This window comes from Rhodnius prolixus, unplaced genomic scaffold (genome assembly GCF_049639745.1).
Source record: "Rhodnius prolixus isolate KJV_2025 unplaced genomic scaffold, Rpr scaffold_6, whole genome shotgun sequence".
Lineage (NCBI taxonomy): Eukaryota > Metazoa > Arthropoda > Insecta > Hemiptera > Reduviidae > Rhodnius > Rhodnius prolixus.
Genome location: NW_027411634.1, coordinates 489,328 through 515,364, shown reverse-complemented (window position 1 = coordinate 515,364; position 26,037 = coordinate 489,328). Strand labels below are relative to the sequence as shown.

The 26,037-nt window shown below is 37.5% G+C and overlaps 1 protein-coding gene across 2 annotated transcripts in view; it reads right to left on the bottom strand.

Moving 5' to 3' along the window:
* side-VII (sidestep VII transmembrane protein) overlaps positions 1-26,037 on the bottom strand; it is a 494,219-nt gene that overhangs the window by 122,220 nt on the left and 345,962 nt on the right. For both annotated transcript variants that reach the window (XM_074142232.1, XM_074142233.1), the window contains one exon: positions 3,627-3,778. In XM_074142232.1, coding sequence (XP_073998333.1) covers positions 3,627-3,778 — 152 coding nt within the window. The remainder of the gene's footprint in view (positions 1-3,626; positions 3,779-26,037) is intronic.

Below are 26,037 nucleotides of genomic sequence, written 5' to 3'. Positions count from 1 at the left end.
TCCTTATCCGGGGACTAGCCACCACTTCTTGGGATCGAAACGTCCCCCCCCCCCGGGGAATTCCCAGTCTACGAGCAAACACTCACACAATATACTCTGGGGTACCTGTAGAGAGGCAGTAGGTCCTTGGGCAACTGCAACAGATTCAGCGAATCTGCGGGCAAATTCCAGTACAACAAACGGCTTTACATTTTCCACCCTTTCTTCTTTGCTTTAATCCCCGAACGCGGATTCAATCCTAGGATTTCTCCTTTGTTTTTTCTAGCCAAAATTAAAGGTTTTTTGAACTGGAAAGATTCCGTTCCCCGCTCCACCAAATTCCAAAACCCAGTCCAGCTAATTTTTGGCCACAATCCATAATCTCCGAGATAACCAACCTCTAAATATTTAAGAATATCTTCTATTTTATACTTAAATAATAATTATTATACTGAAGGCGGACTAGATGACTGCCTCCAGTCATGCCCACAGACACAGTTAACGCTCCAAAAGAGAAAGTAATAACGTTACAATTTTAATTAAAAGTCACATTTAAGGAGTCCCTGGTAAGGACGTGCCTCCTGTGAACCTCTTCCCTTTGGAAAGTCCTTACGTTTATCTGTTCCTGAAATGTGCTCCTTCCTTTGATAATAATCATATATTTCTAATTATACTAAACATTAATTAACGTTGTTGATAGCAATCTGGAAAATGGATTTAAGAAATGAATTTCGGAGTTCGGAAAACCATCCTCCATCTAAAGAAATTAGGTGAAAATAGGTTCTTAGTTTGCATATTGCAGCTCTGAGAGGGGTGTAAAGCAGTGTACAAAGATGTGGCTACTAAATAACGAGACTGATGCTGCTACAGAAGAACTATGCATGCGCCAAATCCTAACGACCGCGACAGCTGTGCAGCTGTGTAAAGCCTTCTCTTTCGATTGTGCAGCGTCTCATGTGTTTGTAGAGAAATCTGGTCTGACCTGGAAGAGGTGTTAGTTTCGTTTTGCCGAATGACATATACTACACATTTAGTAGAACCACGAATTGTCGTGAAATTTCATATCAAAACTTGGTAAAACCGCTACTGAAACTTGATCTTTTATTAAAAGAAGTTTATGACGATGAATGTTTATTACGTACACAAGTTTTTGAGTGATTCGAGAGGTTTCCAAGATGGCCTAGAAGACATCGGAGATGTTGGAAGGGTCGCCCTTCCACGTCCAAAACAGATGAAAATATCCGTTTATAATTAATCAAACATTACTATACGTGAGGTGCTTGCTCAACTCCGTGAAAGAGTAAGGAAAAAAAACGACCCGTTTTGTGGAAGAACAAGTTACATGGGTTCTCCATCAAGACAACCGGCGCCGGCTCACACTGCATTGTCTGTCAAGACGACGTTTCTAGCCAAGTATTTAGGCCAAACGCCTTATTCGCCTGACCTGGCCCCCATGTGACTTTTAACTGTTCCCCAAAGTCCAAATCTGCATTAAAAGGAACAGGATTTCAGTCCGTTGAAGCTGTGAAAGAAAAAGCGGTACGCGACATGCAGGAGCTCACAGAAAAGAGACTTCCAGCACTGTTTCGAACAATGGTAAATTCGCATGGATCGTTTTTAGGGATAGGGGAGGGGTGTATATTGAAGGTGATAATAACTAAATATGTATAAATTTAAAATAAAATGTTTTACAGCAATAGTCTCGTTATTTAATAGCCACCAAAATCTTCGTGAAAAGAAAGAAAACAAGTACGGGAATTCGACCCGCTAGAAGAACAAACCAGGATGTTCGATGGAAGATCTTGAGGGTATAAAAGGCGCCCAGAATAGAGAGTGGGGCACATGAAGCCATTCTTAAGATCAAAATAGTTGGAAAGAACAATGTGAAACAGTGTGGACACTAGAAACAACGTTTGCACCCACAGTTGCTCTCGAGATTAATCTTTAAAAAACTTGGGATGTGGGTTGTCCCAAGCGCAGCCGACAATGAGAAGATTTGCGGGTATACTACCGAGCAAAACATAACTCTGAGCAACACTGCAGTTAGACCGCAGCATTCCCAACCTCCATGTTTTACTATAGTTCTCTATCTTTGTCGGCCATACCAATACAAGTGCGCTAACCGTGGCATTCTGTAATACTCTTACTGGACTGTTGAGGGACAGGAGCTCTGGCCACCACTGGAAGTTCAAAATACAACGGCGGGGGGAGTCCAGCGGTATGAACGTTAGTGGGTGAGTAAGAATGATTAGTCCAGTCGTTGTAGTAGCCGGCAGGCTGTGCAGCTAGGCTGTGCTACACAGTGGTGGCTGGAGGCAGCGAGCGGGTGAAGGACCTTCAAACTACAGCCGAAAGCAGGTCAGAAACAGTAGGAGAGCAGTTTATCAGCGTGACGTCACGCAGTCGGTCATGCTGACGTTATTGCACGAGTGCGCGCCTGGTAAATATTTCACCCGTTATTCAGGCGGGCGGGGGGGGGCGGTCCCTTCCTGGGCAACCCAGCAGCTCTCTCAGTTAGCCCGACTTCTCGCCTCTGCCGCTTGTAATATACACAAGGACCTGCCAAAGCTTGTCCGACCTAGGAAATCTCTCATTCCTCCACGTTCCATCAGTAATGGATACTGGACGAACGAACACACACACAACCCCCACCCACTCTGTATTTATCCATAGCCTCGACCTCTGTTTACCAGGTATTCAGGCCTGGAATTCAGTTGCAAAACTATCAGAACAAAGATTTAAACTTTAACCCTTTTCTTTGCTTACTTTCTCTAGCTGATTCTTAGCGGAAATAAAGCATTGTGCTTAAATGACTTTTCTTTTTTATGTATATCATACATAATTTGTCAGGAAACTTAACGTGCAGTGTGGATCGTCGAGGTACGATCATCTTTAAACGCGGCTACCAGGAGGCCATGAAACATATAATGAATTAATAAATACTTTTATTTATTTATTTCATCTTTAAGCGCGGCTACCAGGAGGCCATGAATCATATAATGAATTAATGAATACTTTTATTCATTTATTTCATCTTTAAGCGCGGCTACTAGGCCATGAATCATATAATGAATTAATTAATACTTTTATTCATTTATTTCATCTTTAAGCGCGGCTACCAGGAGGCCATGAATCATATAATGAATTAATTCTTTTATTTATTTATTTCATCTTTAAGCGCGGCTACCAGGAGACCATGAATCATATAATGAATAATTACTTTTATTTTTTTATTTTTTTTTTTTTTTTGGCGCATCAACAGCTGAGGTCATTAGCGCCCGGAGCTTTTTCCAGTGCACTGCCGGCCTCCGGACAGTGTTCTCTCGTTACAGACAACACTGTCCATCACCGGACAGTGAGCTGTAAGAAGCTCCTAGGAAGAGAAAATCTAAGGGTCAGCTGCTGGATTCGAACCCGGGACCTCCGCGTGGGAGTCCAGTATGCTAACCTCATAGCTAATCCCTTCCCTTTTTAATTATTTATTTCATCTTTACGAGCGGCTACCAGGAGACCATGAATCATATAATGAATAATTACTTTTATTTATTTATTTCATCTTTACGAGCGGCTACCAGGAGACCATGAATCATATAATGAATTGATAATAATTTTATTTATTTATTTTTTTTATAAAAACCCTAACTTACCGTTTCCTTAGTTCTTTCCAGACGATGTCCATTCTTCCACCAAGTGACTTTGGCAGGAGGTCTTGAACCAGTAGATTGGCACATCAGATCGTATCTACGACCAACGGATAATGGCTGACTTGAGGCAAGAATCCGAACGTCTAATGGTTTAACTGAAACAAAAAAAAATAATAATAATAATAAAAATATTGTTCTTAGTTTTTTGTTAAATATTAAGTAAACTATTTATAAAGTTTAACATTCTTCGATAGTTTATTAGGATATCAGGTGAGAAAACGTTTGCGCTCTATTCACCTATTTGACATGATGAGTACCTTCATTAATGGCTCTGATATGAAATGGTGTTGGGCTACGTTAGTAATGTATGTGATTCGTGTTTAGGTTATGGCTCTGTATGGTTACTATCTGGGGACATCAATATCTCTACCTGTTGACCCCATCCAGAGAAGAAAGTATTTTGGGATCATTTAGAGTTTCTATTTATTAAGTTATCACCAAAAATAACCTATTTTGAGGTTCACAGTAACTAAAGTACTATTTCATCTGTGTGGATGAGTGTGGTCAAATAAATAACTTTAGCATTAAATTAATTTTTAAAAAAAATATATTATATTTATGAAAATTAGATCGATCTTGTCTGGTGATGATAAATATAAAAATAAATAAATAAATAAACGGGCCAGATCAGTTATCATTCTAAAAACTATTTTAAAAATTCAAATATGTAGAAGGCTGACATTTTCTCTTTGTCACTAGAGATACCGCTAATCCCATTTCAGTATTCACATTGTGCGCGTGCGCGTGTGTACTGTAGTGGCCGCCATCTTTATACGTCACTGTTATTTTTTATTAATCTAAATTTTGACGTAATATTTGTAGAGATATTTTTTCCCCCCTTCACAATTCCCACATTTTATTGTGATGCATTTTGCTTCTTTTTTATTTTTGTAACAAGCAAAAAATACAATTTTATTTACCTTTAATTTTATCGATAGTATCACGCTTGTTTTATTGTGTATCCATGAAATTTTTGCGTCACAAATAACGTTTCTTTTTCCAGTCAGAGAACCTCCTCAAAACTGGCGGAAAATTAATATTGGAAAACCGATCACGAAGAAGATAAAATTGTAGCTTTGATCTTAAATATCTCGACAAATATTAGAAATATCGAAACGGGGCGAACGTCATTTTTCTCAATTTTTCAGGTAATTTTCATAATCATTGTCAAAACCAGTGGTCCTTATACAGGGTGTCCCAAGCTATATGGATAACGACTTTTTCTCGGAAACTAAGATAGCTAGAAAAAAACTAAAAAATACGTGATCCCTTAGTTTTTTGTTAGGAATCCAAATTTAATTTGTAAATTTTTTTCGGTGCTTCCAGAAGCGAGATACAGGCACCAACTTCATTTTTTCAAATGGGAAGGTGCGGTTTTTATTTCAGAAATAGATTCCTCTATTTTTTTAAAGAAAAATTTACATGAACGATTTTTTTCTGTGAGCGATATTTTAGAAGTTATGAATGAAAACATGATTCTTATAAGAAACGTCAAAATGATAATATTATAACGGTTTTTTGATTGAATAAGAAGAAAAGTACTATTTTATTATAAATTTCACTCCTTATTAATATTACAGATCATGCTCGAAATGGCCTCCACCATTAGAGATGCATAGACATGCTGTTTCTTGCTAATTGTCCCTTGCTGCCAAAGAAATAGATTCGGCTTTAACCGAGTTACAAGTATCTATTATTCTCTGCTTTAGTTCATCTACAGATGCAATCCCGGCTTGATTCTGATGCACCTAGATTTAGAAATGCTAAAAATGATGGTGTTATATCCATCACGGAGGCTATTCAGTGGCCACCTCTCTCACCGGATTTGACACCTATGGACTATTTCCTTTGGGGATACCTGAAAAACAAGTTGATTATTCATAACTTTTTTCTTTCTTTCCTTATTTCTGCTTATCGAAAAGCATTTCTAAATCTAGGTGCATCAGAATCAAGCCGGGATTGCATCTGTAGATGAACTAAAGCAAAGAATAATAGATGCCTATAACTCGGTTAAATTCAAATCTATTTCTTTGTCAGTAAGGGGCAATTGGCAGGAAAGAGCATGTCTATGCATCTCTAATGGTGGAGGCCATTTCGAGCATGATCTGTAATATTAATGAGGAGTAAAATTTATAATAAAATAGTACATTTCTTCTTATTCAATCAAAAAACCGTTATAATATTATCATTTTGACATTTCTTATAAGAATCATGTTTTCATTCATAACTTCTAAAATATCGCTCACAGAAAAAAACCGTTCATGTAAATTTTTCTTTAAAAAAAATAGAGGAATCTATTTCTGAAATAAAAACCGCACCTCCCTATTTGGAAAAAACGAAGTTGGTGCCTGTATCTCGCTTCTGGAAGCATCGAAAAAAATTTACAAAGTAAATTTGGATTCCTAACAAAAAACTAAGGGAACACGTATTTTTTAGTTTTTTTCTAGCTATCTTAGTTTCCGAGAAAAAGTCGTTATCCATATAGCTTTGGACACCCTGTATAACCCCGATCAGTTTTTTTGGCCGTAACTCCGCTAAAAATAAAGATACAGCTTCGGGGGTAGTAAATTTGAAAAGTAGACTAAAAAAAACATATAGTTTACTTCATGGATTTTTCCGGATTTCCGCTTTCCTAAAAAGTTATTGGTGCGTTTTAATTAGATCACCCTGTATATGGTATAAAACCAAAACTGCCGAATTGACGTAGACCTATTATTTGGAAGCGTCACTTAACTAATATAGATTTTTCAATTTATTTGCGTTTTCTAAAACACACCGTGCAAAACGGAAGTGTATCTCTCTTATTGGTGGCATTTTTACTTTCCGGTACCTTACTTAGTCCTGTGGGTGTCCAGACGAAATTAGATCTACAATGATTAACTTAAAAAGTCAACAACATTCAGTAAAACGTCCAAAGTTTAAATAAATCCTTGAGAGAGAGAGAGAGAGAGAGAGAGAGAGAGATTTAACTAACCGGAAGTCAGTGCGTATTAGATGAACAGATTTAGTCCATTTCCGTTTTCTTGTTTTTTTTTTTCTTTTTTTTTCCATTTCTATAGACATTCAGTGTGGTTAAAATGTTCCAAGTGGAAAGCTTTTTACATTTGAGAAGCTTTCCCATTTCTAGTTGCAAAAAAAAAAAAGGAGAAAATCTCTAGAAAACTCTCCAGGAGCTTATTCAGTCAGTGAACAGCTGGGTAGCCCAGTGGGTCCATGTAACTAAACATGGAGTAGCCTACTTATGGGGAGGGGGGGTAAGAGTTGTCGCTGAGCTACCACACATTTCATTACGGTTACCATGGGCTCCCGCTTGCTGAGTTTATAATATTAATGATGTCGGCTTGGTCGAGCTGTAATACGTACTATACATCCCCCTCTTTTTACTGAATTAGAGGGGAAATCATTTCCTTGGTAAACGAAGTTAATTTTTTTTTTTCACCATTTGAATTTTAGAGTAGGCTTATTTAGGAGGGGGGCTTTATATGCGAGTCAATATTTAGATTCATTTTTTCTGCAGTACTGGCTTTAGGATAGTGTTCTCTCGTAACAGACAACATTGTCCAGTACTGGCACTCAGCTGATATATCAATATCCAATACCGGAAGCTTCTAGAAAGACGAAAAAATCTGTTCTAAACACTGAACACCACTTTCACTGGCTACAATTTGAGAGTAGTTCCACTTTTAGAAACATTTTAAGCACCTCAAAATCCTGAAATGAATTTCCCCCCACCCAAAAATTTTTTTTGGTACTAATACGCAGCTTAGATAAAATTTAGAATACCTCAAAATCTCAGAAAAGTGAAAAAATCCATGGAGAAATGTGGTAACCTCCGGTAATTTTAGAATATTCTACGAACTTCGGAATTTAATCAAGACAATTTTAACCACCCTTTACTACATAATATAATCACGCACAGTTGTACATTATTCTGAAATGATACTTTAGAGAGTAAAATGGCCGCGCCTCCCTACACTTCCAAGAGTCCCTCCTTTAATCGAATTATCTGGGAAAATTTTTTGTAGAATCCTCCCCCTTATGAAACTAGGGCAAGAAGAATAGGAAGTTAAAAAAGGAAATAGTATGTTTGTAAGAAAATGTCCAGGAAGTAAAAGTAAAGTAAAGTAATCGCCTATTTTTTCAGGCGGGGCTTAACGTCCAACTACCAAATTAGGTGTCGTGGACGGAGGCGACTAGCAAACATACTTTACTGTAAATTTCTTTTAAAAGTAAAGTAAAGTAATCGCCTATTTTTTCAGGCGGGGCTTAACGTCCAACTACCAATTAGGTGTCGTGGACGGAGGCGACTAGCAAACATACTTTACTATTAATTTCTTTTATTAATCATTAAATAAAATCCAAGGCCTAAGACCGGGAATCGAACCCAGTACCACAATACATATTAGTTTCGCAGGTCTTGCCTCTAACCGCTCGGCTACCGTGGCGCCTGTAAATTTCTTTTATTATTACTGGGAATCGAATCCACTAACCAACAATACATCTTAGCAATGCGGGTCTAGCCTATAGCCGCCTAACATACTTTACTATAAATTTCTCATATTAACTATTAAATAAAATCCAAAGCCTAGACCGGGAGAATCGAATCCACTAACCAACAATACACCTTAGCTTTGCGGGTCTAGCCTCTAACCGCCTAACATACTTTACTATAAATTTCTCATATTAACATTAAATAAAGACCAAGGCCTAGACCGAGGGAATCGAATCCACTAACCAACAATACATCTTAGCTACGCGGGTCTAGCCTATAACCGCCTAACATACTTTACTATAAATTTTTCATATTAACCATTAAATAAAATCCAAGGCCTAGACTGTGGAATCGAATCCATTAACCAACAATACATCTTAGCTACGCGGGTCTATTCTCTTAACCGCTCGGCTACTGTGGCGCCCTCCTCCAGGAAGTAAATCTTTCCATGGAGCAAAGCGCTACTTCCGTATCTAGAAATTTTCATAAAAACTCGTGAATTATAGCAGTAAATTTAGCGGCTCCTTTATATTATGTAGGGCACAAAATCAGACATTAAATTCAAAATGGTCCTTTTTCTAGGGAAAGCTTGAAGGTGCTATATAAAAGGGGGCTTCTTAACGTTAAAAAACTAAACATCGAAAATTGGGGGACGTCTACAAAGCTAAAGGTAGCTGCTAGGTGGGGCTAGATTAGGATGTGTGCTCGTTTAATTCGTCCCGTAATCACCCGTAACCAGGAAGGGATTAAGAAAGAGAAACATCGAGAGAGGGGAGGGAAATGAGAAATAGGGTGGGAGAGGAGAAAGAACTGAGAAAGAGGGAAAGATGGAGCCAGTGGGTATTGCAAGCATGATAGTAAGTAACCAACCCATCCCTGCAAAAGAACTCCGTCCACTATAAATACTTCCCCTACTCCCACTCCAATGATTTCCCCCACCACTTCATTCCCCTACCCTACTCCTATCCCCCACCCAAAAAAAAACAAAAAGAAAAAACAGTTGTTTTTCACCAAGTCTCGGAGACAAAAACTTAAAGTGAAAAGTTTTGTTGGCTCGGTTAAGGTCGTTCTGTCTGAGACACAATACTAAAGTCCCCTAAGCTAATATTCCTAACTTAATTGTTATTGTTTTAGTACGGAAAAAAAACAAAGTAGGAGGGGATTTTTTTCCCAAGTTAAAAATGGTGGCCCTGCCCTGGATTGGGAGGAGAATTTAGGCTGGGCTATTAAGTAACATTACATTATCCTCTCTATTTCCAACGTCCTTTAAACCGGAAATTGAAAACCATTTTAAAGAAATTACTCTTCCGTCAGTGACCCCTCTATCCAATCTTCTCCTTCCAAACTCCATTGGACAAGCTTCCCTTTTTCTGTTAAAAGCCATGGTGGCCATTAATAATGAATTTATAAATTTAAAAACAAAAAATTTGTGCGTGAACATTGGGTACACAATTTTCGTAAGATTTAATGGTTACAATTTAATCATTTTAAGACATGATTTTGTTACCAAAATTGAACTTTGGCCATTCTTAGACACCTGGTCCTGGGGGATCACCCAAGAGTGGTAGTTCGTGCTGTTATCGAAGATTGAATCTGGAGAGAGAGCATGAATAGAACCTGGGTGATGTGTCCTGGGTGGTTAAACACAGTAAGACTATTGCTTGCCTTGGCTGTGTAAACGAAGAGCCAAACTGACTCTCTGTGCTCGGGCACAGAAATCAGATTACTCTGATTACAAGCCTATTCACACAGGGCATGTTAGGTTCAGGAAGCATCTACACAAGGTAGGGGCTTATTGGGTGACGTTTCCTGGGGTTAAACACTCAGGTAAGTGTGTGATGTCTTGGATGTGTAAACAAAGAACCAAAGAGACTCTGGGCCTGGGTAGAAATCAGATTACTCTATTCACAGGGTATGGTAGGTCCAGGAAGTATCTGTACAAGGTGAGGGGGGGGGCTTATTAACTCGGTACCGGTGTGCAGATTGTGTCAGGAAGAGCAGGAAACGGCCTGCCACCTGCTGTTCGATTGCGTTGCAAAAGTGGTTGCGCTATGAAACCTTTGGAACATTGAGACCAAAGGAGATGCTAGCGCAAAAAGAACTAGTAGAGGAACCTCTACAGTAGAGGGACGTTTCGTCTACTAGATCCAAAAAGGAGGCTGACACAATAAGCCTCTTGTGGCTGCGGTGACCCGCTATTTTAATTCTTAAACACAATACATTCATATTAAACGCAATACATTCATATTAAACACAATACATTCATATTAAACACAATATATTCATATTAAAAACAATACATTCGTATTAAACACAATACATTCATATTAAACACAATACATTCGTATTAAACACAATACATTCGTATTAAACACAATACATTCGTATTAAACACAATACATTCGTATTAAACACAATACATTCTTATTAAACACAATACATTCATTTTAAACACAATACATTCATATTAAAAACAATACATTCGTATTAAACACAATACATTCGTATTAAAAACAATACATTCGAATTAAACACAATACATTCATATTAAACACAATTCATTCGTATTAAAAACATACATTCGTATTAAACACAATACATTCATATTAAACACAATACATTCATATTAAAAACAATACATTCGTATTAAACACAATACATTCATATTAAACACAATACATTCATATTAAACACAATACATTCATATTAAAAACAATACATTCATGTTAAACACAATACATTCATATTAAAAACAATACATTCGTATTAAACACAATACATTCATATTAAACACAATACATTCATATTAAACACAATACATTCATATTAATGACAATACATACACAACAAGACTATGATGCCTTGGCTGTGTAAACAAAGAGCCAAAGAGACTCTGTACGAGGGTAGAAATCTGATTACTCTGATCACAGGCCTATTCACAGGGCATGGTAGGTTTAGGAAGCATCTGTACAAGGTAGGGGCTTATTAGCGCGGAACTGTTGGGCAGATTGAGTCAGGAATCGAGTGGTTACGCTATGAAACCTTAGGCTCACTTTGAGCCCAAAGGAGATAGTAGCGCGCAAAAAGAACTAGAAGGGGAAAGTTCACAACCTCTTTAGTAGAGGGAGGTTTCGTCTACTAGGTCCCCAAAAAAGGGGAAGGCACAATAAGCCTCTTTTGGCTGCGGTGCCGTGAGGGTACCGCTCTCTCTTCTATTTTTCTACTTCTAGGCCATTCTTAACTAAGTACAGGAGTGATGCATCATAAATTATCTTTAAGTCTAAGTGGGATATGTTAAAACTGTGATTTCAAGACCACAGTGCTTGGATATTATCACTGATTTTACCCGGATGTGAGGTTATTTGAAATGGCAGTTGAGAGTAAAGCCGCCACCTAAAAGGTGGCTACTATGCATTTCACTAGGGGGGAACCCCCCAAAAAACGGAAATATCTAATTTGAACTTCCTGCAGTTTTGAGTTATGCTGACTACAGACACACAAACGCCACACTTTTTTTGGGCGATCTCAAAAAAACGAACATCTCTAGTGAAAAACCTTCATTTTCCAAAAATTTGGCACAAATAATCACAATACTCTTTTCTTACAAATAATTTTGGGGGCCAAAAAAAAAAATTATTACCAAGGAGTTTGTAGAAATTGTTAAAGATGTTCGACAAACTCACTCCATTTTGATCTCATCACTTTGCCACAAACTGACGCTGAATGACGCTGTTTAATATTTGCAAAAAAAAAAAAAAATTAACAGTGGGAAGGGGAACAAAAAATCAAGCTCAACTTGGAAGGATTTTAATTAAGTTCTACAACAAAGTTCAACTTAGAAAGTGGAAGGAGGCGACCGGACGAATTAAGTCTACATCAATATGGAACATGCTTCGCTGTTTCCGTTAAATTAACAAAATGGCGAATAATTAAGTATAATGCTAATTCAAATTTTGTTTTAACGTGGAACTTTTTGGTGTGTGGGGGTGGGGGGTTTACTCTTAACAGGAAATAAACTTCGAACTGACATACGCACACAAAACTTGAGATATATACAAAAAAAATTTGAAGAACCCAGAAAGCATTGGAACTTCCTTTACAACAAACCCCCCTCCACCTCTCAAATTGATTTCAGCGAAAGTTCGTTCAGTTGTTAACTTTTTTCTTACTTCCTGTTATTTTCTTTTAACAGGAAGTGAGTTTTATAATTTCCCTTATTTGAGAACAGAGGGGGAAGTGGACAAAGGTTCTTGTGAAATTCCAATCAGCCTGGAAGAGAACCGGGTTTTCAGTATTCTAGGGATTTCCTCCTCGAATGATTTTCTTCGAAACATTTTTTTCCCCGGAAAATTTGATTCTGGTTCTGTGATGGAGTGTGGGGGGTGGTAGATTTTCTTTTTTTGGGGCCAACTCGTTAAATGTATTGTTTGAATTGAATTTGAAGAAAAGTTTTCACTGAAAATACTTTTTTGTTCATTTCCACGAAAATGGCCTCCTTGGTAATTCTGTAACCTTATTGGTTGAGGTAGAATTACCATTCTAAGATTACTGGTTTTGATAAAACTACAGAATTAACCAGTTAAGCGTGTTTGACGTGTATACACGTCAAGCCAAATCTCTGTTACGGTGCGCGTTTGACGTGTATACTCGTGAAAAATTGCCATTAACTATAAAAACAGAGAAATTTTAATAAAATAAAATAAGAATATTGTTTGGAGGGGATGTTTCCTTTATCTTACCAATAGAACTGCTGTGGGAGCCAGCCAAACGATTAGTGGTTGGTACATGTTTGGTCTCCCAATTAGAGATTAGGAATTAGGCACACAAATAAAACCTCTCAACCCTTGTGCTTCGCCCGTTTTTTACCTTTTAGTTAAAGATTCAGACCTCAGTACGAGCATGATTTCATTTTGCACAGAATTCAAAGCTCTTTTCTTCCTTGTAAAAAAAATCTCTTGCGTCCCTAAGAGCAATGCATAACGTGAAGCGGTGCAAGATTTTAAAGGAGCACAAAATGCTCTGGTAATCTCAAGGCCCCAGGGAGATTGCAGAAAAAGTCGCTTGCAGTGACTATTATGACGTTGTAAACTTTTGGTTGTTTTGCCCTGCTGCGTTCGACGTGTATGTACACGACATTGTCTTGATTCTAATTCCGCACTCTGTGTTTTTTGTTTTTTTTTAAACTAAATTCCACGCTTAATTGGGTAAATGTGGGTCAAATATTCCCAGTTTCGAACTTTTGCGGAACAGTAAGTAAGGGAAAAGTCATGTTCACAGCAGAATTTTCTTTGCGATATTTCCACCGGAAAATTTATTCAAATTTGAAAACTTCCTGTGATTCTTAAGGCACGTGGGGGGGGGGGCTGCTACTATCACTAAGTTCCGGGGCTAAAAAAAATCCATTCATTGAAACAGTATTTCTGGTGAGCTGATTTACTTCAAAATTTCGCTGTTCTCGCTTTGCACACTGCAATGGGCGACCTTTAGATTAGATTGTATTAAAGGGGCGCTTCCACCAAAAAGGGGAAGGAACGCAGACAATCCAAAATGGTTCCCATTAATCCCCGCCCACCTTTCATCTCATGAGAGATACCGGGGCTTTAAAACAACAAATCCGGCTAAAGGTTGTCAGATGCTAATATAATAAACTAATAAAGTAGCAACAGGACACTAGGGAGCATGGCGACTCAATCTGGAATAAACCTAGAAAGTTCTCGTAAAGATTTCTGGTAAAGAAGAGTAGGAAGACATTTAACCTCCCGAAGAGGAGGAATCCTGGTTTTAGAATAGACTGGACACACCTCTACAAAGTGCCGCACAGTCTCATCGGACTCCACCACACCCAGCGCAATATGGCGACTAGATAAGGCCGCTTTTGGAAAGATGGTACCCTAAATTCGCATGTCCACTCAAACAACACCTGAACCAAACTGGCAGATCCCGGGGACCTGCTAAAACCGACTATATCCCGCCTATGACAGGCCAAGGATTTCCTTAGCCTTAGCGGCTAAGTCAGCTCGGGGAGAATCTCCACCCGAGATTCCGATGTTCCTTCAAAAAATCCGCAGCTCCACACCTCTGTTCTACAACGTCGATAGTATGCAGGGGATGATAATGGGCTGAGGAGTCATTGTTATCAATGCAGCTCCTTATGGGCGACCCTTTAAAGGATAGTACAACCCTATCTTAGCCCTGAATCGAATTTTCCTGAGTGGAGGGGAGGAAATGTTAGGTCCAAAGAAAATCTTTTTACGAGATATTGTTGAGAAAATCCCGCCCAAAAACAATTTTTGGGAACCAGCTGACCTAAAAACCAGGATATTTGGAGGGGGTGAGGCGCGAAAAACTGGGAATTCTAAAAATATTTCCTGTACTTTTCCCCCATTATCTAGATACGAGAAGGTAATATACCAAATGTAAGAAATTACTTTGTAAGCCCTTAAAGGTTACTTCTTATTCAACAAGAGGAACAAACAATTTCTTAAGAGTGGAAATAAGTTCTACTCCAAGTGGAAAAGCCTGGAGTGAAAAACAAGTTGTACTGTGTAACACTGTGAGAATAGGTGGTGGTTCCGTGGGAAGTAGAGCCCGGAAGGGCGAGTCACCTCCTCTCTCTCCTGAAGTCGCTGGATGAGGATTTGTTGTAGGTATGTAACTAAGGTTGTATTCCTGGTTTTTGGTCGGGCCAAAGTGCGCAGGGTAAAGAGACGTACAACTGGAAGAAGGGAGTTAACAGCGAACGGGTACACGACTCGCCCACCTCCTCTCTGTTCTTGTTCCTTACAAGTTCTAATTAAGTGGAAATTCCAAAACTTGTTCCTCTGTGGATGGTTGAACTCTAACCCCGGAGTGTGGCGGCCAGGATACAGACAATATTCAGTCTTTACTTGTGTACTTGGAAAACCCAGTCCCTCTAATACCAGTTGTAACTCTTACTGAGTCGCCTATTCCTCTTTAAACTCTCCAGTCTGCTAAAATATAGCTATAGTTCCTATTGCACAGCTAAACCAACACCGGGTGCTCTTTAAAACCACGTCGGAGAGGTTGAAATATGGGAAACAAGGAAAGACGAACGAGGAGTGGCTATTAAATAACTGAGACTGATGCTGCTACAAAAGAACTATGCATAATCGCCAAATCCTAACGACCGCGACAGCTGTGCAGCGTAAAGCCTTCTCTTTCGATTGTGCAGCGTCTCACGTGTTTTGTAGAGAAATCTGTCTGACCGGAACCGTCGTTTGTGTACTAGAGGTGTTAGTTTCGTATTTCCGAAAACATGATACTAACACATGCAGTAGAGCAACGAATTGTCGTGAAATTTCACATCAAAACTTGGTTAAAACCGCTACTGAAACTTATCTATTAAAAGAAGTTTATGACGATGAATGTTGTATCACGTGCGCAAGTTTTTTGAGCGGTTCAACAGGTTTCCAAGATGGCCGAGAAGACTTCGGAGATGATGAACGCCCGAGTTGCCATTCCACGTCCAAAACGGATGAAAATATCGATTATAATTAATCAACATTACTACCGTGAGGTGCTTGCTCAACTCTTGTGAAAGAGTAAGGAAAAAACGGACCCGATTTGTGGAAGAACAAGTCACAGGGCTCACACGGGCATTGTCTGTCCCAAGACGTTTCTAGCCAAGTACAACATCCCAGTTTATAAGGCCATCCGCCTTATTCGCCTGACCAGGCCCCATGTGACTTTAGATCTGTTCCCCTAAGTCAAATCTGTATTAAAAGTGACACGATTTCAGTCCGTTGAAGCTGAGAAAGAAAAAGCGGCACGCGTCATGCAGGAGCTGACAGAAAAAGACTTCCAGCAATGGTTTCGAACGATGGTAAATTCACAAGGAGCGTTTTTAGGGACAAGGGAGGGGTGTATATTGAAGGTGATAATAGGATAAATATGTACAAAATTTAAAATAAAATGTTTTATAGCAATAGTCTCGTTATTTACTAGCCACACCTCGTACGCTGGATTTTATACCGGAAGACTGTTCAAGTGATTAAATACCAAGCGCGTTTTTAAGGGGGGCTTCACGAACTTTTGTAGGCTGGAAATGGAACGATTTCTTTGACGCTGAGGCAGCCATGATTATAAAGTTTCTGTTGCAGCATCATTCAGGCGGTGAATACGAGATCGCAGAAACTGGACTTCCTACCATTAGCAGAGGAAGTTTAGGCAGAAGAAGAAGTAGAGAGAAGACAGACAAGGCGAACCAGAGGATGGCTGCAGAGTGGGGCGTATCTTGGAGTGGGGCCGGTATGGCCAGGCTCAAGAGTGAGGCGAGCTAGTTGTGCCCAGAGCCCCAGGGCAAGGTTGGTTGTTAGCTGATCGCCACTCAACGCTGACCACGATAGACGGAAGACGGACGAGCGACTGTCCTTTAGGTACCGCGTGGGAGAAATAGTCTCTTTTATGTTTATTTCCGTTTGTTTCAGTTTCCATTTCCCCTGAACCCTAAAAGATTTTCACTTCACTTCTGCTTCCGTCCTGCCTGGAAACAAAACACTTTTTTTACTACAGCAAGCTGTATCAAGCCTTCCTTCCGGAATAATGATCCCACGATCGGAAGAAGATAAATCCTCAAAGGTATTCCATACTTTTTATAGAGTATCCTGATATCAAGTTTGCACCAGGATACTTTTAGAGAATGATATAAGTGGTTTTAACCTAGAAGTGTAGGGTACGATCGAAGTTTCTCGCAACCTAGCGCTTAGCCTTGCTTTGCCTTTTTCATTTCTTCACCAAGTCCTTTTGTTAAACTAAAAAAATTACAGTGAAATAGAATTCTATAGATAATCTAACTCACAAGAAGTACCCTCTGTCGAATTCTTCTGTGAAAATTCCGTGGACAGGTACAGGAAATACACCGAACAGGAAGACTGACAGAGAGAAACACATGTTATACAGAAAAGATCAATATTACACGACTTTTCATTCAAAATAAGTTAAATAAGAAAATTTCCACTCCAATGACTTCATGCATATTTTCCATCTAGATATTTATCCTAGTTTTCTTTGAATTGTCAGTCACTGAATTATTGAAAATAGTTTTTCCGTTAACATAATAGAAATTCTGCTTTTTTAATTTGATTTTTCTTTTACCCCACCACCTTTCACCTGGAATTGTCAGGATTTTTTTTTTCTCCAGCACTTTTTCAATAATTAGGAAAAACTCTTCTTCTAACAAGTAGAATTTTCGACTCATATGTAGCTCAAACCAAACGCTTAAAACTTCCAAAGGATCCCAGGGTTTTGAAGTATAAAAATTCTTCGCTCTATACTATAGTTTAGACCAGAGGTCCACCAAAGTGGTCTATATAGAACCCCCAGGGGCCTATTTAACAAAAGTAGAGGTCGATCTGTGCCAAGGGGTTGATTGAGGGTCGAAGGAAAAACAATTTCGAACCCAATATAGCTGAACCTTGCAAAGAAACACCATTGCACACCCCTCTTATTAATTAAGAAGCAATACCTGTAGTTACTTTACTTATTATTTAATAAATATTAAGGTATTTAAATTTCAGCATTAAGATATTTTTCTTATAAAACTATTTGTTACACAATGTAAAATTACTTTAATAAATGTTTAAAATCATAAAATAAATGTACAAACACACTACCTAATAGATATAGTTTTATTTTTAATTAACTGAAAATTACTTTTAAGGTGGGGGTCGATGGAGATTTCTGAAAAAATTATTTAGGGGGGTCCATGATCAAAAAAGTGTGGCGACCCCTGATCTAGACGCTTCCTTACGTACGTCACCAAATCAAACCATATTCTCACACAGACTTGAAACATTCCTTTCGGGCTGCACAAGGTGGCTGAAACCTGTTACATGAAAATTCCTTCTTAAACATTCAATCCCTCACTGGTACCAACCAGAGGGATCTTCCAGAACATTTTTCCAGACACAACACTTCTAGGACAGTCTTAAAAAGACAGTGGTGGGCCTCGGCGATCTCCTCTCTGATGGAGAGTGTCAGTAGAATGTAGAATGTTATTTTAGTATTACCGCTGGGTAACTTCTCCACTCTGGTATTGTTGTTTTTACAATTGTTGATTGTTACCCTTGTTGCTTATAACGGCAATGCGTTGATTGTAACTAAATAAATGATTAAAAAAAATATATATATAGTTGTGGCATCAATTCGATTATTGATTGGAGTTAGTGCTAACTTACTACTGACGAACTTTACTGCAAAGTAACACCGGAAGTATCCACTTCTAGTAATCGATTTTCTGTAATAATAAAAATCTAATTTATTTAATTTTCTTTCATAAAGGAAAAGCTCTTATGTATATATATAAATATTTTTTTATTATTTATGAAAATTCACTTAAGAATTATTACTTTACTTAGGGATATTATAATTTTTTTATTAATAGCCTGTGCGGACATGGGACTCCCAGCACTCCCTGGCGGGGGAATATTTAAACAAGTTAGTATTAAGGCGGCTCTTGGCATATTTACATAGGAGAAGCTTGTCTGCTACCACCACTCCCCCACACGCACTGTGTTCGCCTACCTGGCCATAACTTCCGCCTAGGAACGGAAGTTAGCTTTTGCCAACTTATTAAACAGTTACTTTAAGTATTATTAAAATTTACACAGTACGCGCTTCTTCTTTTTTTGTATTCTAATATTTTTTAAATATATTATATTTCTTACTAACTGTGGAAAATTTTCTATTCTACGTAAAGTTATATTTGTAATTATTACATTCTTAAAGGGAGCTTGTTGAACAATTTTACTTTACGCCTTAGAAGTTGAGCTTATTGTACATTATTCTTGGAAGGGAGAAAAAAAAGCCTCGCTTTCACTTTAGTAAAAGAAAACTTTGAAGTAAAATCTATTAAAGAGTATCTGTAAGCGGAAGTGTGGTTAGGATGGCCGCCTTCAAAGTGCCATTTTTCCTTGTATAATGTACGTATTACTAAAAATCGATATTGAAAACAAAACTCTTCAACCCCAAAAATATATGTTTACTTAATCTTCTTTTTTGGTAAACTTCCTGTTTGGTTTTGATTAAGACTCCATTTCTGGGTAAAGTAAAACATTTTTAGGGCGGAGCCTTAATTTTTAACTACCCCGGCCGGGGGGACGGGCGGAAGTCACGTACTTTTTGCTATAAATATTCCTTCCGACTGTGCCGCGTAAACTTGTGGTAGGTTTGAATTTATAGCAAGCGATCATAATCTTTTAGTCAAAATCGATCGAAGCCGGAAATGTGCCCACTTTACTGAAGCATTTTTTTTTTTTTTTAAATTTTTTTTATTAAAAATTAAAATTAATCTACAAAATCTCTTATCTATAATTAATGTGATAATGAATTTGAATGAAAAAAATTTTTAAGGTTTATGAAAGGACCTCAAAATTCCTTTCATTACAGATCTTGCTAACACTCGTTTCTTCAAATTTCATTCCTCTACAGCAGCTCATCCTAACCCTCTCATAGAACACCTAACTTCCTCCACATTACCAGGTAATCCTCTAAGGAGATTGAAGAGAAGATGGCCTCATGATCTTCTCTTATCTTAAGCACGTTACTGGAGTGGCACCACTGGGTGCCTTCTCCAATCATGATTTCCTTTTATTTCTTTTCTCTTTCACCATATTTGCTTGTTGCAACAACTGTTGCAGTGGTAAATTGCAATAAAATATTAAAAAAAAAGAAAAAAAGTTTATTAACATTTTTTAATTTTTTTTTAATTAATTAGAAATTAATCACTTATAAAGTAATAAAACTTATCTTAAAAAATATTATGAATGCCGTTAAAAAAATAAAAAAAATAAAAAAATGTAATTGGCCTAAAAAACTTTTTATAATTAATTAAGTAAAAGGTTAAACATTTTTAGTCAGGACTAAAGGTTCAATAAAAATGGATACTTAATTAGAGATTAAAGCTATGGACATATTCAATAGTGGGAGGTAGACTCGGTAGCCGAGCGGTTAAGATACTAGAACCGCAAAGCTTAGATGTATTGTTGGTTTAGTGAGTTCGATTCCCGGGGTCTTGGTCTTGTATTTTATTTAATAGTATGAGAAATTTATAGTAAAGTATATTAGGCGGTTATAGGCTAGACCCGCAATGCTAAGGTGTATTGTTGGTTAGTGGGTTTGATTCCCCTGGTCTTGTATTTTATTTAATGGTTAATATGAGAAATTTATAGTAAAGTATGTTAGGCGGTTATAGGCTAGACCTGCAAAGCTAAGATGTATTGTTGGTTAGTGGGTTTGATTCCCCTGGTCTAGGTCTTGTATTTTATTTAATGGTTAATATGAGAAATTTATAGTAAAGTATTTAGGCGGTTATAGGCTAGACCTGCAAAGCTAAGATGTATTGTTGGTTAGTGGGTTTGATTCCCCTGGTCTAGGTCTTGTATTTTATTTAATGGTTAATATGAGAAATTTATAGTAAAGTATGTTAGGCGGTTATAGGCTAGACCTGCAAAGCTAAGATGTATTGTTGGTTAGTGGGTTTGATTCCCCTGGTCTAGGTCTTGTATTTTATTTAATGGTTAATATGAGAAATTTATAGTAAAGTATGTTAGGCGGTTATAGGCTAGACCCGCAATGCTAAGATGTATTGTTGGTTAGTGGATTCGATTCCCCTGGTCTAGGTCTTGTATTTTATTTAATGGTTAATATGAGAAATTTATAGTAAAGTATGTTAGGCGGTTATAGGCTAGACCCGCAATGCTAAGATGTATTGTTGGTTAGTGGGTTTGATTCCCGGTCTAGGTATTGTATTTTATTTAATGGATATGTGAGAACTTTACAGTAAAGTATGTTAGCACGACACCTAATTGGGTAGTTCAACGTAAAGCCTGCCTGAAAAAAGTAGGCATTACTTTAGTGTTCAATAGGAGGAGACTTAATGAAAACAAAGCACTTACAAATTACGATTGGACTTTAAAAATTATTCTTGATTTAACTTTGCGTACTAGTTGCATGTTTGTAGATCTAAACTTTTTTATTTTAAACATTTCTCCAAGATAATTTCGATTAAAGAAGACATTTCTTGGAAGAAGAGGGATGAGATTAGACTGTTAATACATTTCTGCATATTTTACAGTCTTGCCACCTATAGAAAAATAATGAGAACCAAAAGAGGGACAAATTTCCCAAGAAAATCGTCTGGCAGGATCGTTACAGGATAGCTAGGGTGTACATTTTTTATAAATCCTTTGGAAAACAGGGAATACGATTAACTTTAAACGTTCAGTAGTGATTACAAATACCTATTTTGATTATTAGTTTCTTAAAAAATTCTATTTAAACTACTATTTCTGCTAAAAGAGGAGTGGGGAAGACTTCCTCTTTATACAGGAAATAACTACTATTCCCCCCCCCCATTAAAGTACCATTACCGCCTAATGTACGGTACTAATCAAAAACGATTAGTGGGGGAATTCAATGAATATGAAAAGAAATTCTGTAACAGGAAATGTCTCCATTACACAGCGGATGTGACGTAGTTTTCTTTGCAATTTTTTGTTTTTTGGGTGAACACAAAATGTTTGGGGTTCCCAGAAAACTTTGTCCACACAAAGCTGTATTATTTCAATTGATATTACTAGGTAAATTCATTAGTAGCGTAAAGGTTGATGATGTAGACTCTGCGTAGAGTTTAGAGTACGCTTTTCATGTTTGAAGGAAATGCGTCTTCTCTCAATTTGAGCATTATAGCAACAGATTTATAGCAAAAATTTACTTCCGGATTATAATCGATTTATCGCATTAATTTTTTACTCTAGCTTCTTTTTTTAAAAGAAGGACCTTTTAATGCATTGCAGCACCCCTTAACAAACTGGCTAGCCCCTAATTTAGCACCACAGAAAGGGAAACTGTTAATTATATTTTCCAAGAAAACTTATAAATTTTCTCAGCCAATCCAACTACACGCTCTACTGGCTGGTTAGGTCTTGCTATCGGAAAAACTGGGTTAGCGTAGAAATAACTTGAACTGTTTTCCCTCTCTCCTTTTTTCCCCTCCATACTCCTGTTGCTGAGGGGGAAAAGAGAGAGACAGAAAAAGAAGAAAAAAAATCTCCCAATTTTTTCCGGAAGGAGAATTGAACTGTCTGGGATATTGGGTGGGATAAGAAAGTGGGTGAGCAATGGCGTTGTGGAGAGGAGTGGAGAGGCTGGAATGACTGGAGCGTGCTCTGTGTTAGCTAGGCCAGTGCTGGAGTCTCCGCTGGATAAATCAATATGAGCTACACATTCTGAGCTGGCTAGTTTATCCAGAGAGCCGGCTTTTAGTTCTTCTATTTACTCTTGGTGGATCTGCAGTGCGGGGACGGAGGCAGCAACTCTCCGGATTATTATTAGAGATGCTGCAAAAAAAGGGGGAAAAAATCTGGGTGTAAAAACGCTTTTACCCAGATTTTTCTTTTAAGAGAAAACTGGAAGCGATCAATTTTTTTCTTTTCCTGCTAATATTGAATCTTGAAGGGACATATTTAGTTGTCACTAAATCAATACCCATAATTGAGACTACTTGGTAGTCCTGCACGGAAACGGGTCGACCCAGACTAAGCCTGAGTACCCATGACGACTTAATCTCCAGACTTAAAACGGCTTTAAAGCGGAGGGGGAAAAAAAAGAAATCTTCACAGGATCTTTCCAGCCTCTGAAGGGACTATGACAGGAGATGAAGAAGAAGAAGAAGAAAGGGTCTCCTTTCTTCCATCCAGATTGTACTGCCATCCGCTAGGTTGCGCTGTGGAGCCTTCAGGTACTTTGGAGAGACCGAGGGAGTTGCGATAAGCGAAACATCAAAAGATGTACATTCCAGCAATTTCCAGTTTTTTTTTAGTTTTCGGTGAATATCAAAGCGATAAACAGGAACGCTATTCACTCAGGACACGAAATGAGAAACACTAGAGCAGTGATGGCGAACCTATGACCCGTGCAAGCTTTTTCACTGACCCACAATTGCTAGGCAACCATTTGTTTGTTTGATTTAGATTTTCTAATTGTTGTGGATAATTTTTATTCTATCTGTACTTTTTTCAATCACGCATTGACACAAAAGCAATTTAAATGCTATCTATAACCTTTAGATTGTGATCATTACAGTTCTAAAACGCAAATGATGACAAATGCTTTTTGTAGTATTTGAAATAAAGGCAAAAACTGTTTACAAAATATCAAATAAAATGTATAATTTTACTCATATTTTGTTTGTTACAAAAAAAATCGACACCCCAAAGCAAATAACCATATTTAGATTTTTCTTTTAGATAAAACACACTTTTGTTCAGGTTTTGTTCAGTTATGTTTGTAAAAAAGAGACTTCCATAGCCACTTGTTTCGTCCCGTTTTACCCAGTTAAGCCAACTGAATTTTAAAGATGTTTAGTTTTGAAAATATTTTTAAACTTAACTCTTGTGCAAATGGGGGCATTAGTGACCCAAGAGCTAGAACTAAAAAAAAAAAATGAACAAAATTTGACCCACGTCTCAAAAAGGTTCACCATCTCTGCACTAGAGCTCACTCAGGGATCTTCAAAACGGGTATGTCCCGGTGAAAATAGAAAGACAATACTTTCTCTTTCTTTACTATACAGTAAGAAAAAGTAAAAGAGAAAGAAAGAATCACTTCCTAAAGGAAATCTGGCACACTAAAAAAAAGAAAACGCTTTCCCAAGTAATATACGTATATATTATTTGGCTGGAAAAGAAAGGATATTCAGATATGTTACAATCTAAGGAGAAAAGTGTTAAATATCAGTAACTCTTGCCTTGTGTATTTGTGTTAAAGGAAAAATGCACGTCTAGAAAGAAAGAAAAAGGAAAATGCTTAGGCAAATTGAGAGAAACTCCAGGAAAAACCTACACTAAAAATGGCCAAGAGTTTTCTCCTCTCTTTTCCATTCCCTCTAAAAATAGAATTTTCCCTTTTTTTTCCGACCCGTGATGGAATCAGCAGATCAATTTAGAATCTAGAATTTTCGTGACAGGCTGGATTTAGATGAAAATACCCAAGGATTTTCTTTGTTTTGTATAGGACCAGAGAAGGAACGTTTGGGAAAAAGTGGTTTTTCTCATTCTTGTTTTTTTTTGTCTCTCTCTTACTACTCTCGGACACAGCTTCCGTTGAACAGATTTTTGTTCCTCCGCGATAACCGTTTTAAAATCCTCCGAGTCCAGATTTTTTTTTTTGGTAAAAATTTAATTATGTGTGTGTGAATGTGTGAACAGGAAAAGCTGGAAATGGCAGACTGTTCGTATTTGATGATTTTTCAACTCTGGGCCGGAAATACGAGTAAGCACTTAGACCAGGAATGGCGAACCTTTTTGAGACGTGGGTCAAATTTTGTTCATTTTTCTTTTTTTTAGTTCTAGCTCTTGGGTCACTAATGCCCATTTGCACAAGAGTTAAGTTTAAAAATATTTTTAAACTGTATATTTTCAAAATTAAACATCTTTAAAATTCAGTTGGCTTAACTGGGTAAAACGGGACGAAACAAGTGCTATGGAGGTCTCTTTTTACAAACATAACTGAACAAAACCTTACAAAAGAGTGTTTTATCTGAAGAAAAATCTAAATATGGTTATTTACGAGGGTCGTTTGAAAAGTCCGTGCAAAGTCAGAGAGATAGCACCACTGGCGCGTATCGAGGTTATGTTTAGTAAGTAGCATCTCTTGCGAAGACCGTTCCTTCGGCCGGAAAGATTATGGCGACTGTCCTTTGGGATTCGCAAGGAATAATCCTCATCGACTATCTGGAAAAGAGTAAAACTATTACAGGTGCATATTATTCATCGTTATTGGACCGTTTGAAAACCGAGCTGCAAGAAAAACGCCCACGATTGGCCCACAAAAAAGTCCTTTTCCATCACGACAACGTACCAGCTCACACCTCAGCAGTTGTGGTCGCAAAATTAATGGAAATAGGGTTCCAACTCGTTTCACATCCCCCTATTCTCCAGACTTGGCTCCCTCGGACTACTATTTGTTCCCCAATATGAAGAAATGGCTGGCGGGAAAAAGATTTTATTCAAACGAGGAGGTGATTGCAGAAATGAATGGCTATTTTTCAGACTTGGACAAATCCTATTATTCGGAAGGGATCAACAAACTAGAGCAGCGTTGGACGAAGTGTATAAGCCTAAAAGGAGACTATGTTGAAAAATAAAAAAGGTTTACCCCAAAAAATTAAGTAGTTTTTATTTTTGCACGGACTTTTCAAACGACCCTCGTATGGTTATTTGCATTGGGTTGTCGATTTTTTTGTAACAAACAAAATATGAGTAAAATTATACATTTTATTTGATATTTTGTAAACACTTTTTGCTTTATTTCAAATATACTACAAAAGCAATAATTGTCGTCATTTGCGTTTTAGAACTGTAATGATCAAACTAAAGGTTATAGATAGCATTTTAAATTGCATTTAAATAATATTTACAGGAAATTACCATGCTACATTTAAAGCTAAGTATACGTAATAGTGTTATGAACATTTTTAGATATTTTATTTTCTCAATTCAAATCAAATATTATTTAGTTTTAATTAATATGGATATAGATGGAGAGAGAGAAATATACACCTTAATAGTGTAGAGAGAAGGATAGAACGGGGATAAACTGCACCCATGCTGCCGACAATACTTCATCCTTGGCCACCATGTTTACTGAGCTAGACGCCTCCTTTTTATACTACTTTAAACAATGATTCAAGTGACAATTCCAAGTTTTTTTTGAAAAATTAATTTAAGAAGTGGTGTAAGCGTGAACTTAGGTTTGGTGTGGGGGGATTTTCATTTAATATTTTCTAGGAAAAACTGTGTTTTTCTTTGCGGGATAATTAGTATTTGAAGGGATCGGAGTAAA